Source organism: Stigmatopora nigra, chromosome 8 (genome assembly GCF_051989575.1).
Source record: "Stigmatopora nigra isolate UIUO_SnigA chromosome 8, RoL_Snig_1.1, whole genome shotgun sequence".
NCBI classification, from domain to species: Eukaryota; Metazoa; Chordata; class Actinopteri; order Syngnathiformes; family Syngnathidae; genus Stigmatopora; species Stigmatopora nigra.
Genome location: NC_135515.1, coordinates 11,880,001 through 11,894,758, shown reverse-complemented (window position 1 = coordinate 11,894,758; position 14,758 = coordinate 11,880,001). Strand labels below are relative to the sequence as shown.

The 14,758-nt window shown below is 35.7% G+C and overlaps 1 protein-coding gene across 3 annotated transcripts in view; it reads left to right on the top strand.

Moving 5' to 3' along the window:
* The window catches only part of arap1 (ArfGAP with RhoGAP domain, ankyrin repeat and PH domain 1), a 51,827-nt gene that overhangs the window by 36,064 nt on the left and 1,005 nt on the right, over window positions 1–14,758 (top strand). The window contains exons 23-34 of one of the 3 annotated variants that reach the window (XM_077722593.1): window positions 42–189; window positions 1,404–1,487; window positions 1,711–1,788; window positions 1,879–1,996; window positions 2,474–2,587; window positions 3,655–3,800; window positions 3,878–3,960; window positions 5,675–5,734; window positions 7,343–7,406; window positions 7,886–7,961; window positions 11,657–11,694; window positions 14,056–14,758. The exon at window positions 14,056–14,758 is cut by the window's right edge and continues 1,005 nt beyond it. In XM_077722593.1, coding sequence (XP_077578719.1) covers window positions 42–189; window positions 1,404–1,487; window positions 1,711–1,788; window positions 1,879–1,996; window positions 2,474–2,587; window positions 3,655–3,800; window positions 3,878–3,960; window positions 5,675–5,734; window positions 7,343–7,406; window positions 7,886–7,961; window positions 11,657–11,664 — 979 coding nt within the window. In that variant the 3' untranslated portion in view covers window positions 11,665–11,694; window positions 14,056–14,758. Of the gene's footprint in view, window positions 1–41; window positions 190–1,403; window positions 1,488–1,710; window positions 1,789–1,878; window positions 1,997–2,473; window positions 2,588–3,654; window positions 3,801–3,877; window positions 3,961–5,674; window positions 5,735–7,342; window positions 7,407–7,885; window positions 8,045–11,656; window positions 11,695–14,055 lie in introns of all 3 variants that reach the window. The other 2 variants (XM_077722591.1, XM_077722592.1) reach the window with 2 other exon arrangements.

Genomic DNA, 14,758 nt, shown 5'->3' with positions numbered 1-14,758 from the left:
ATACGTATACACCCTCTTCCCGACTACTGTTTCTGTTTTAGTGTGCAGCGGTTTTCTGAGCTGAACCAAATGAATCTCCATAATTTGGCGATTGTGTTTGGGCCTACATTGTTCCAGACAGATGGAAAGGACTACACAGCAGGCCGTGCCATCGAGGAGCTTATACACTACTACACGCAAATCTTTGAGGTTAGAGGCAGTAAACTCAATCTCATGGGAGATGTGTATTAGACTTCATTGTTGCGGGCCACATTTATTCCAAGGACCATTACATCTGCCAAAAAGAATCAACAACTCTTTAAAATTATTTGTACATTACAATTCAAATCCAGATAATTCATAGTGCTTAACATCACCGGAAAATCCAAAAGCACAAATGAAAACCGGCATAAGATTATCAAGAAAGGTAAAAACAAAGATGATTGAAGTAGGAAGGGAAAATACATTTTAAAAAATCATTTAAAAAGGAAGTCCTAAACATGAAATTGGAACTATTTTGGCAATTGTGAATACACTATGGTAAATAATAGCCTTTATTTATTTATTTTTATTTAAATTAGCTAAAAGTTTGAGTACACTTTAGACCTTCAGGTCACTTGTTCCAGAGTTGAGGGCCATTGTTAGTAAATGCTGCCTCACCATGCTTTCTTTGTTCTTGTTCTTGGAACATACAGATGTTTCATGTATTTTTTCTCCCAATATAACGACCGCGCAGGGTACTATTTCAGCAGTAAAAAGCACATTTTCACAGGGATTTTGGCCATTATATTAATTTTAAGACAAATAATGCATTTTCTTATCATTTTCTCTAAAAAAAAAATTGTTTCTTACATCTTTCATACGAAATTGAGACACAGAATTTACATATTAAGTACACATCTATTTGTAAAAGTTTCATGTTACAAAAAAAGTTCAGGAACCAATTAGTTTCCTAAGTAAGGGTGCGACTCTATTTGCCTTAGCAAAGAACATGAATTCAGAGAAAATAATTTACTTTCGCTGGCCAAGTGATGTGGTGGGCTTGATCTGCCTTTTACTAGTTTTATTTTTGTGTTTTGTTTGATCATATCAAAGTGCAATTTGAAACTCTTGGAATCCCTGTGTCAGTTAGTTTAGCTGAAACTACATACTGGTGGGAATTTTTCCTGACCATAAATTGACCTTTAGCTTCAGTTCAGCTAGTCTCGTTCAAAAATCTATAAAGTTGTGATGATATTTTATTCCAAATTTCCATAAACACCACAAAAATTACTTATGCCATTTACCAATCTCAAACCACCAGAAATGTGTAGTAGGGATTAATTCTGTGTAGCCTGGAGAGCTGATCAAACAAATGTTACTTTTTATTGCCGCATTGGAGTGGCTTGTTCTCACAGTGGTGGTAACCAGATACTTATTTGCAGGTGGATGAACAACAGCTGAAAAAACAGTTGGAAGAGATCACAGTTATCATCCAAGTGCGGGAAAAAATGAGCACAAAATTTCCTGTGAGTCATTACCATGTAATTGTTGTGTATATTCCATGTTCTGTGCTGCATCGTATGAATCTGAATTTCTTCGCACATGCCTCAGCATTTAACACCATACAAAATGTTCAAATGTTATATTTTGTTGGGACTGATGCATGCCGACTGCAGTTTTGCATGAGCCATGAATTCCTTTTCATAGTTCTGTATTTTTTTTCCTATTCCTTCCTACTGATACCATTAGAGCACTGAACCTGGTGGGCATTTCATCTGTACAGTTTACTTGGAAGAAAAGAAGGAAACTGCAGAGCAACATGTCAAGGTGGCTTGGACTAAAGAACACTGTTTTGTTCCATAAAAGAGGAGGGAGCTTCACCTTGATTCAATGTGACAACTTCTTCTGTTTTTACAGATCCCCGCATCAATGACGTCTGCAGAATTGACTTGTGAGATATTGGACAGACGCAACATTCCTGTTAAGGACAAAGAGTACTGGAACTGCTGGGAGGTCATCGACAAGGAAGAAATGGGTGAGATGCGGTTGCATGTTGCGTTAATGAAATTATACAATGTAACAAATTATTCATATCACAAACTTTTTAACATGCAATATTGTTTTGTTAGTGACTGACCAGAAAACCTATTGGTAACTTTTAAAATATCAGTCACACAAAAATGATTGGTCAGACTTTTTGTGGTTGCTGTGCAAAACAAAATGGCACAAATGAGTACTTTTGGCCAAACGCCCCCTCGCCGAACTGTCCTTAGGCCAAATGACCGTCGGCAAAACCTATTTCGGCGAATCGTCCGGTCACGCTTATTTTGAGTTACTTACTACACTTTACACTGACACGTTTTTGTTTAGTTTGGGGTTAGGTTGGAAACCTGCTGTAAAACATTACTGTAAATGATTATGTCTTCAGTGGTTAGCTTTTTTTGGCATTCTACTACCACTTGTCATCACATGGTCATGTCAATAGTCCTCTCTCTATCTAATGCTTTCACAGAACGTCCTCTGCATTATCGGGAGCGAGTCTTACCCATTCTTCACTCCTTTGGCACCGACTCCCATCTTCTCATCAAGAAACACTTTTCAATGGAAGCAATGATCATCTATCTAGGTAAAGAATTAGTTTCATCACTTCCCATCTATCATCATTTTTTTCAAACATAAAAAATGTAAAACAGTAACTTTCTGTTGTGAAAATTCTGCATGGTATTTGTTGAGTCAGGTGTAGCAGGTATTTTTAAAATTTAAACAAAATACTGTACTTGTTTCATTTAACAAGTTCAAAATTGGCTACAACTGTCTGGCTAACTTAGGGCGGCCTGGCTGATGAGTGGTTAGCGTGTCTGCCTCACAGCTTTGGGGTCCTGGGTTCAAATCCAGGTCGGTCCACCTGTTTGGGGTTTGCATGTTCTCCCCGGGGCTGCATGGGTTTACTCTGGGTACTCTGGTTTCCTCCCACATTCCAAAATATACATGATAGGCTGATTGGACAGTCTAAATTGCCCCTAGGTATGGTTGTAGCGGTCCAGAAAATGAATGAAAGAATGAATGAATGCCTGGCTAACTCTAGTGGCTAAACTGGAAACTGCAGGTAGAATTTATCTGCAATAAATGGATGCAAGTACTCAGACCTGAAAAAAAAAACTAGAGATATGTCTGTGAGTATCGATATGTATACATACCTAGAATATATCTAGCATATATCATTTTGATCCGTCCGCGAATAAAAGAGGACTATCTGTTTTCATCCTGAATTTATTTAATGTAATGTATCTGACCCGAAACAAAAAAAAAAAACCTGCCTCTGAGGATTGGATGTGTTTACATACCTAGAATATAAATTTCATTGTGATCCATCTTGGAAGAACAGGGGAGTACCAATTTTAGCTAGTGTCCTCTCCAGGTACAAGATCAAAGTGAGTTGGGGGGGGGGGGGGGGGGTCATGACTACATTTTTTACTTTACATTATTATGGATATGGGTAGTGTACCCATGGCAAGTTGACACAAGTTTTGACAACAAAGCAAGTGGTTAGTTAAGATGTGGGAATAAGATAGGAAAAAAATGGACTGGAACTTTGGAATCAACACATTCTATCAACAGACACCCTCCCCCCTCCCAAATTAATCTGCAATATAATTAATTTAACATTGATTAAGTGTCTACTATACCCTCCAGCCAATAAAGTTGATCCATCCAAACATGGCATGATGAAATTTCGAGAAGAACGAAGCATCCTGGGCCTGGGGCTGTCTTCAGGCAGTTTCCACGACCGATATTTCATCCTCAACTCCAGCTCACTGCGGATGTACAAAGAAGTCAGAGTAAGTCCAGCATAAAATCACATGCAAACACAAAAACTGTTTTTTCATGCAAGCTTCCTTTCTCTTTCTTCTCTCAGAGTAACCGTCCGGAACGTGATTGGCCAGTCAGGAACCTGAGGATCTTCCTTGGTATCAAAAAGAAGCTCCGTGCTCCGACATGGTGAGAGTCCAAATTATACATGTTGTGACTTACAATATAGAATCAGGGGTGTCCAACACAGGCCCCATTGACCAAATGAATTGCGTGTAAACTTGTTCTAGAAATAGCTCATAAGAAACTGGATTTTTTCTAATTTTATTGTTGTGAAGAAACTACCTCAATTTAACGGAGCTACAAGTGACCCATCAAAAGTGATTATTTTTTTATATACGTTAAATATTTTTACGCCTGCTGGGCGCTGTCTCAGTTGCCGGTGCAATTTCAGTTTTTTTCCCATAGAAAAGGTGCTTGGGCAAAATGGACTGTTTTTCATCGTTGAATAACAGGGCTCGCTTATTCATTTCATTCATGCCAATAATTTAAAGCACACAAGCATACAACTCGAGGGGGGGGGGACTTTTTGCACGGCAACGCCCTTGTAAAATAACATAAAAAATTGAAATGAATTTGGATTACGATGCAGACACACTCAAAAATAAATTTAATCTAACCTTACAATAAACTTAATTCTACTTCTGTTTTACATTTTTATACCTTTCTTCTCCCGGCCGGGTTGGCTCTGTTTGCCCCGCCTCCTTCCTGAGTTTCAGATGTAATATCGATAGTAGTTTGCTTTTGTATTTCCTTCAAAATATTCCGAAAATTATGCACACAAATTTCCTCACAATAGGATAACGCACGACCACTTGCCAACGAGAAGTATATATAACTTTTGTATTAGCGATCGCCTCGCCATTTGCAATGATTAATGGGGGAAAAAAACACTGAAAAAATGCAACGAGGGAGTTGCGGGGAGAGAGACAGTGCCCATGATGTTCTTATGAGCAGCCTCCCGCGTCCGCTGTCTGCTTGTATATCAAAATGTGTTTTGTATCTCAAGATAAATATTTGCTCAAAATTTTACTTGTATCTCAAATTTCTTCGTAATTCCTCGTATGTCGAGGTACCACTGTATTAATATAGCATATCAGCAAGCACCGTACCCAGACAGTCAAGCTGTCAGCGACATCTACAGAATCTTAAATTTAGTGCATATAAAAGGAGTGCCAATGATTGGACTTCCCTCCACTTCGAGGAAAATGTTAGACTTTTAAGTGTGCCTTAAGTGAGTACATGTGCTGCATTGTTTGTAAGGTTTATTATCCCTTAATAAGGGGAATTGCAATTACTAATACAGGGAGCAATTGGCCGAGGTTGACAGGTATTTGTTTTCGGATATTCGAACTGTCATTTGCATATAAGTATTTTGTAACCTGCAAATTTCGTATTTAGCTGCATTCTTAAGTGGAGACACCACTTCATAAAAAGTTTGAATTTGTACCACGTTTCATGCAAATGTGACTGCTCTCCACAGGGATTGTAATGTGAATGGGCGTCCCAGTACTTTTGTACTTGTCAGTAGTCATGTTAATTCTTAATGGTATACGAATGAGATGCTTATTATATAATATACTGCATTGAGACCCCCGGAGAAAAAGTATGGTCTTCTTTGTCGAAACAGAGACTGTCATTAGGTATCTCTCAAGCAAAAATATGCTAATTAATTCAGCACACTTCGCTCTGGAATAAATCAGCAAATGAATTTCAATTGATTCCATTTTTCCAAATATTTGCTGCTGAGTTCAGGGTTTGAAAATTGCCTATAGGGGGCAGGCTAGGCCCAAAAATTACATGACATGCTCTTGAACTAATTTGTCTGGTCTTCTGATTGCAGTTGGGGCCTGACAGTCATCTATGAGAGTAAGAAACAAGAGAAGGCTGAGCGACAGCAGTGGTAAGCAGCAATAAATGACATTGAGAAGCACAATGGGACATATATTTTTATACTCAGTAAAAGACAAAAGAGGCATAGTGACTGATGAAAGAAACAAAAATTCCTACCTTGACAATTAAACAAATCTCTCACATTAGGGTTTCTAGTAATAGGAGAGTGCATCATTCCATATGCTACATCCTCGGTTTTATTAATTTTTTAAAATATTTATGTGTGGGCTCATAGTTTGGTCACATGTGAATATGCGGTCTGACTCGTGGTTTGTGTATTGTAGATGAATATAGATAAAACGATCTCTTAATTTTTTTTAATAGCACTGTACTTTATTCGCTATATTGCATCCATGATTTTTTTCCATACAGTACATTTTCCACTATACATGTATATTGTGTTTTAGTCCATGTTTGCATCAGTGCGTTCCTATTACAGTATGGTCGATACACCCTGTCAACAACGGTATATGTCAACTCTCTAGTAATGGCAGTGCTACTGGCATGATTTGAATGATTTTTTTTCCTGGTGTTTTCCCATGTTCCTCAAGGCAAAAACACACCAGTGCATGCGTATTGGAGAAGGATAATGAATCTTTGATGGCCCTTAATGATAGAAAAAAATAGTCTTTAGAATATTTTGAATATTTTGAACTAGTACCTTTAGCACATTTGCCGTCTGCCTCACAGTCAAAGGTCCTGGGCTTCAAAACTGGAGTTTTAATCTTGGACTCTAAGTTGCGTAAAAGTTTACAGTAAATGTAAGTGAAAAAAAAGTGTATATATATTTTTATATGTATGTATATATTTTATATGTATGTATATATTTTATATGTATGTATATATTTTATATGTATGTATATATTTTATATGTATGTATATATTTTATATGTATGTATATATTTTATATGTATGTATATATTTTATATGTATGTATATATTTTATATGTATGTATATATATATATATATGTATATATATATATATATATATATATATATATATATATATATATATATATATATATATATATATATATATATATATATATATATATATATATATATATATATATATATATATATATATATATATATATATATATATATATATATATATATATATATATATATATATATATATATATATATATATATATATATATATTTATATATATATTTATATTTATTTATATTTATATATATATATATATATATATATATATATATATATATATATATTTATATATAGATATATATATATTTATATATAGATATATATATATTTATATATAGATATATATATATTTATATATAGATATATATATATTTATATATAGATATATATATTTATATATAGATATAGATATTTATATATAGATATAGATATTTATATATATATTAAAAGGTATTTATTCAGCACAACAGCATGGGTCCTAACACAGAGGTTGTGTAACAACAACCTGAGATGCAAAAAGTATTCGAGTGAACTCACAACACATGTTTTATACCAAAAAAAACAGAGAGTATTCATTAATTTTGCTTCACTCTTTGTTTTGGAAACAGTCTCGTTGGTGTTGCAATGATAGCTGTTTAGGTAATCGGCTTTTATTTGTGCAGGTATCTTTGCTGTGAAACCCAGCCAGAAATGAGGGAGTGGTACGCTACCTTTTTGAGCATTCAGGTTTGACCTTACTCTCTTTCACAAACACATGCACACACAGTCAATATGATGGCCAGGTGTCCCAATCCATATTAGAACACTCATTGTAACTTTTCGAGCCACTGTAAACTGTGGCTTCTTAGACGCCCCATCACAATAAGTTAATTTATATCTGCTCTCAATAGTGCCATATTGCATGGTTAGTTCCTTTATTCTTTACACTGAGAAGCACGTTTATAAGACCGAAATGTTGTTACTCCCCCCCTCCCCCCCACAAAACTTATGGTGATCACCTTTGTTTCATCTGTAGAAAAGAAAACAAAAGTTATGACAAGAAAATCCTTTTTGATTTATAAGCTGTTATCACCTGAATTACCATCAAAAAATGCTTGAAGAATGAAAGGCAATGGCCACATAAAACTGTGGGTTTAGCTGGTGTCAAAATCATTCACTCTTTACTGTGTTGTCATGTGCTTCAACACCTCTGCTGGCTTTTAAAGAATGATGGCGACGTTTGGCCCCAGGACGGACTCCAGCCAAGCCGCATGAGCCGCGCATTGCCGGACACGCGTCACGGTAACGTGTCACTGATACCGCTGCGTGGCAGTGAGAATGAGATGCGGAACAGCGTAGCAGCTTTCAGCCAAGATCCGCCTTCTGTGAGTCTACCAACCAATCACTGCTTTCAATCACAGCAAGAGCTGGCAGCTACAATTTGATTGCTTGATTCAGAAACGCTGATGCTCAAATATATATGGGGGACTGAAGGTGCCAAATTAAAAATACATTCAAACAATAACAAATAAAGAATTGAAAATGACAAAATACCTGAAAAAATGGAAATAAATACATAAATCAAAGTAAAAATAAGGATTAACATGAATGCAAAAATTAAAAAATATATATATAAACTAAATATCAAACAATATATGTAAAAAAATAAGTACTGCAAGCTGCTGCTTTTGATGCTTAGCCAATGCCACCTGTTGTAGACAACAATTAGCATTAGCGGCTAACACTTGCAGTTAATGTTCGTAATTACCATAAACAAGTGGTGTCCATGTTAGCGTACTGCTGTTTGTTAGAATTGCAGTATCCACCTAGCATTAGCAGTCTTAATAAACAACCAATAGGTGAACAGTTCAACAGTGAGAATTAAATAAATTCTTTACTTATATTGTGAATATTTTTGTATTTATCTTTTAATTTTTTAATCTTATTTACACTTCACTTACTTTTTTATTTTTATAGAATGTACATTGGTTTTTATTTTTACTTTGATTTATTTATGTATTTAATTCCTTATGTATTTATAATCTTTGGCCCTTAGGTTGTTATATTTTCTCTTCTATTTATTTATTCATTTATTTCATTTTTAATTTTGGCAGCTTTGGTCCTCCATTCAACAGGCGATCCAAACCCTCAACCACAGTCCTTATTACAATGAATTCCAAAAAGATCTACCACTACATTGCCAATGTACTGTTGATAGATTTCCCGACAACAAGATTTTCATCAGTTTGTTGGTTTCCCTCGCTAGAGTATTATGAATTTGGCTTGCCTGCGGCCAATAAGGTCACAGGATTGATTGGATTGTTGAAAAGTAAATCTTTGGGAAACCGTCAGTTACGCCAAGAGCGGACTTCTAATTGCAGCGTATAATTGCAGTGTTTTTTTTCCTCCAAGGTAAAAATGTCAATGCGCAAACGAGCAGCTCGTTTTTATAGGCGAGTCGGTTCAACACATAACATTTCAGCATCAATGGAGAGACAGGTGCGCTCATTAAAACAGACAAATATAGCTTGTAAGTCACATGTTTTCAACCCATTGTAACACAATGTTGGGTAATGTTTTACCACTACCGTTAAACCCAATGTTATTGTATTATGAATGTAAGTATTATGAATTTAATATTCCTTTTTGGCTTTGGGATAAAAAAAAAAAAACTTCAATTGACCACTTTAATGTTTTGCTTTAAATGTCTTTCTTTACAAAAAATATGTCTTTGAAGATATGAAGGTAGTAAATAAATATTTAATAGTAAATGTAATTGTTCACTAAAGAAATAGAAAGAAACTTAAGTCATTGGGATGAATAAAAATGCACTTAACTCTTTTTTTCTTTTTCTAAGCTATAAAAATACACGTTCGAAGGCACAACCTAGGTACTCAAAAATACTGAGAAGGACAAATTGCTTCTTGAAGCAATATAACATTTGCTGTTTAAATTTCAATTAAACTGTTTATATTGGACATTACGTGAAGGTGGATAATTTTGACCCGGAGGACACAGTGTACACAGGAAATGAGTACAACATTAGGGTTAAGTAAATCTTGAAGATAAAAAATCTTTAACAAAAGCAATTAATGTATAGTCAATTATAACATCTTGTGATTTAACCCCCACAATTTCCACCAGAGCAGACCACTGGCAAATTGTAATTGCGAATAACCTATGAAGACAAAGTAATAACCCACTGAACTAAAGTTACCAGTAATATTGATTCTGTTAAGAACAGGAAAAACCTGCACATTGTAAATGTTTATATATATAAAAGTTGGCAGTTTCATAGCGTTCTAATGAATATAATACTATAAAATGGAACTGCCTCTAATTTGTTTATTGTTAAACTGAGTAGTTTCTTGCGAAGGTAATTTTGTATTGTTAAAATTATTTGTATAGCGATAAAAAAGAGCATTGTTACCTTTTGTAAGCCCCATTCTTAACCAAAGTGCTAATTAGTCCCAATAAGTATTATTTTTTTATGATTCAGTTCCCCATTTCTCTTCATTTTCCATCCAAAAGGACACGGTTTGGGTTTGTGCCTGTGAATAAGCTCTGCACTGTGATTTAACTTTGATTTAAGCATCATGATTGAATTTGGCTTCCTAAACTGCGAGTTCAGACACAAAATATAAAATGAGGGCCTTCCACTTGCCAACATAGAAGAATAGAAGCCTAATTTGCACTCTAGGCTTAAAACCAAGGAAAGATGAGAAAAATGGGCTTCATCATCTCCATATTTTACTATACTCCGTGTGAGCCAATAAAAAAAAGTGCAGAAGTTATTCTGGCAGCTCTTTTGCCAAGCTGCTTTGAAATAAACAAATAAACAAGACAGGGCAGCCCGACGGATGGGTGGTTAGCGCATCGGCCTCACAGTGGGGGACCTGGGTTCGAATCTAGGTCGGGCCACCTGTGTGGAGCTTATATGTTCTCCCCAGGTCTACGTGGGTTTTCTTAGGGAACTCTGGTTTCCTCCCACATTGCAAAGACATAGGTGGTAGGCTGATTGGACACTCTAAATTGCCCCTAGATATGAGTGTGAGTGTGAATGGTTGTTTGTCTCTGTGTGCCCTGCAATTGGCTGGCCATCAATTCAGGGTGTCCCCCTGCTCTGGCCTCAATTCAGCTGGGATAGGCTCCAGCACCCCCATGACGCCTGTGAGGATAAAGCGGTTCTGAAAGTGAACTAATGAATATATTAATTTCATGTCATCTCATTTCCTGAACCGCTTTTTTCACATAAGGGTCACGAGGGGTGCGGGAGCCTATTCCAGTTGACTCCGGGCCAGAGGCGGGAGATAGTCAGCTGTCTAAGGCTCGAGCAGCCTCGTGAGGATGAAGCGGTTCGGAAAATGAGAAAATGAGATGAGATAAACAAGACAATGAAATGACATGGCTGCCATAGCACCCCGCAGGCTTGGCAGGGAGCTGACAAACATCATCTGTAGCTTTGCTGGGCTCCATTACGAGCACAAAGACATTTGACCAGAGCAGTCCAACAACATCAATATCATCCACTCCATCTGTTTTCTTTGTTTTGTTTTTTTGGTTGAGAAAGGTTAGTTCAAGCATCCAGAAAGCTTCATTCCACACACAGTAAACATACTTGGCAGCCAAATGTACAAAATACAATGACAAGTCCTCCCTCCTGCTTAGACTTCAGCAGGGAAAAGACTCACATGCTTCCTATTGATTCTCATCATTGATCCAATCATTTTAGTCAAGGGCTTTGAAAGGAACTGCTTTAGGAAGCTAGATTATTGCTTGAGTACGTGGGAGGTACTGCCATTTCTGATGAAAGGTTGTTTTGTGCTTCCAATGTTTGTGTAAAATTGTGTGGATCCCAACAAAGAAGTACACTCGACATTTGGGTTCTGGTGATTGTGTGTGGGATGACTGCCAAGTTTCCTTTTTCTTTCTATTGTTCTTTCCATTTGTCTTCAAGTCTTTATCTGGTCTGAGCTATTTGTTCATTTATCTTTCAGCTCTTTAGAGACGTTCGATAATGGAGGCAGCAAGAAAGGTACGGTGTTTAACGCTAATTCACTTCTGTTTTCTTACTACTTCTAGATGTTTAGGCGCATCAAAGCATGAATTCATTTAAAAGATACCTAGTAGAAACTACTTTTGACTCATTTGACAGCGTTTTCTATTTACTCTTAGATGCAAAGAGACACCCAAGTATATATTCATTTGAAGGCTACACCGTGAAACCTACTTTTAGCTAATTTGCTGTGATTGACAGCAATAGATGGTCAAAACATTTTAGGAGTGCTGGGTGTGAATGATTGATGATTAGTGCCAGCTGGTTGCCAGAAAACACAGACACAAATATTTTTTTTACTGAAGCAAGGGTAGTGTGTTTTCACAATAATATTACTGATTAATTTACTCAGGTAAAAATAGAAAGGTATTTGGTGAACAGAATACTTAAGTACGGAGTAACTGCTTCTCATCCCTGATTTATATTGAAAACAATGAAGTCAGACAGAGAAAAAGATCAAATGAAGTGCAAATTTTGGAATGACTAAATGGACAAAAACAGGTTGACCAAATTCAACAACAACGAATAAGTTTGTCCAAATTTGTCAGTTTATCAAAACATACTTTGTATACATTCTAAGGTGTGGGTACCCTTTAGTGTTCTACTATCAAATAAAAAAATAAAAAAAACGATAACTATCCTTTTCTATTGCATCAGTGGCAATTGAAAACTGGAAATAGTTTGAAATATGGACTTTCGGAGAAATAAAAATGTTGACAGAGTTGTTTTATAAAAATAGATTTTTTATGCATCGGTTTAAACATGCCACATGATCGTAGTATTCGATTGAAAGCTTGTGTGTAGTCATGTGACCGTAATGTTACAGTAATTGTTATAATGGAGTCCTTTGTTTTTCTTATTAGTGAAAGTGGTCGATCCACTGTGGACATCTGTGGCAAAAATCATTTTGATGTAGTATAAAGAGGAAAAAAGTAACAGTTTAGGTAAATGTAGTGGAGTTAGATTAGTGTTTCTTCACCCATCTACCCAAATCAAAGTAAACAGTATGGGGTGGTCATTCTAGTCTTAGAATTAACTTTTGCCCTCAAAATGTTACTCAAGTGAATGTAATGCATTGACCTCTCGTTTGAAGGCCATACAGCAGAAAGGTGGTATGGCACTATTTACCACTCTTAAAACGGGATGTAAAATTATCCATAAAACTGGAGAACAGTTTGAAGAGAAATTTCTATTGAGTTAGATTTTTATGCTGATTAAAATTGGCCATATTGTTACTGCTTGCGCACACTTATAACTCGGGATGCACCAAAACTATTTTTTTTTTTTGGTAGAAACCGAAAACCAAGTCTAAAAACGGTAAACCAAATCCAAATCTAATTCACAGATTAAACACAATTAAGGCATTTTTTCCCCAGATAAAAAAAAGTTATTGTTTCTTTGTACTTAAACTTTGTACTTAAAATAAAAAAACATGATTTGATAAGGCTTTGCTAGTTTGAAAAAAAATAGAAATAGATTGAAAGAACTGGATTAAATTCCCTGAATATTCAGTTTTTTCATAGATCTAAAACAATGTTTTTTATTTTAGCTTTTTTGAAATATTTTTTGATTTTACAAAATTATTTTTGAACTAAAAACACAGACAAAATAGATAAAAAAAATTACAATTATTGATTTAAAAGGGGGAAATTTAATATACATCGATGCTCTTCATTTTAATTTGATTCTAAAACAGAAAGTTAGCACTCATTTCCCGGGCCACACAAAATGATACAGCGGGCCAGATTTGGCCCCGGGCCGCCTCTTTGACACTTGCTCTATACCTAAGAAAATACTAATATTACTATATACATTACATTATAATTATGATAAATATTGGAAACAAATTATGTAAATGCATTACCTTTGAAATTATTGATAATTATGTAGAGATAAAGCAGAGAAATGAAGGCATATTTTCCAGAAATTTTAAAGGAAAAATGTCCTCCACAAAACGATATAACTTGTGTTACGCCTATGTGAGTGCGCACAACAAATGTAAGTCACATTCCATAAACAATGTGACTTCCTTTTTGGTTTGATTGGTTTAATTTCTTCATGCATTATCCAAGCATTACAGTCATTGTTGATTTGATTTGTTGATTCTGCGCAGCTCGCACTGTGATGTGTATGCATAGTAGCCCAAGAGTCATTTTGATGCAGATCCCTGTCAAGTTTAGGGCCAAATAGTGCGGCTAGTTTTGCAGTATTTAAATTTAAAAATAACATCAGCTCTTTGCATGCAAAAATGTGTGCCCAAAAAATGTTGATTGTTCAAATGGATCTTGTTTTGCGTGTCCGTGTGATCCTTTCTCATGTTATTTTACCCGTTTTCTACAGAACTGTCCATAGCCGTTTTTCCTCATCTTGGTCATGGCCCACATTTCAGAAGACATAGATTATTGTCCGTCTTTAGCTGCTTCCTGTAGTGGAGCCGCCAGGACGGAGATGCTGCACATCTAATTGAGATTGTCTGGTTACATTTTCCTGTTTGCCATCACTAGTTTCTGTAATTGCATCACAAAAGAAAGAAAAAAAACAGTACCAGAAAGAGGTTAAATCGTAAACAATGCATTGTTCATCTTTCAGATGCCAACTAGACTCATAAAATTACCATAAATATACAAAATCTAAACACCCCTGCTATCATACCAGGATTTGTGAATATAAAAATGGCAACATGTTTGTATATGACTGGAATTAATCGCTAGATTCTCATGATAAGTGTCCTCATCTGTGTATATAGCATGAGCAACATCTTACATGCGAATTCATGGCTTCACACTGTCATCTGGAAGCAAATTTCAAGCTTGACCTCTCAATAGAGATTTATGACTCAACTTGATAATGGCATTCACTCTTCAGCTACATTTCTACGCCACAGGACAGGTGTTTGGCCTCTGTAGGTGACTTTATCAGCGTGTGACATTGCGGACAGGAAAGAAGAAAGTGGAGCAAGTGAACTATACCAAATTCGAATGGACAAGAGAGCCATTATTGTACCAGTACACAGTTGGAGCTTACACTTAAATGTGTTTTCGAC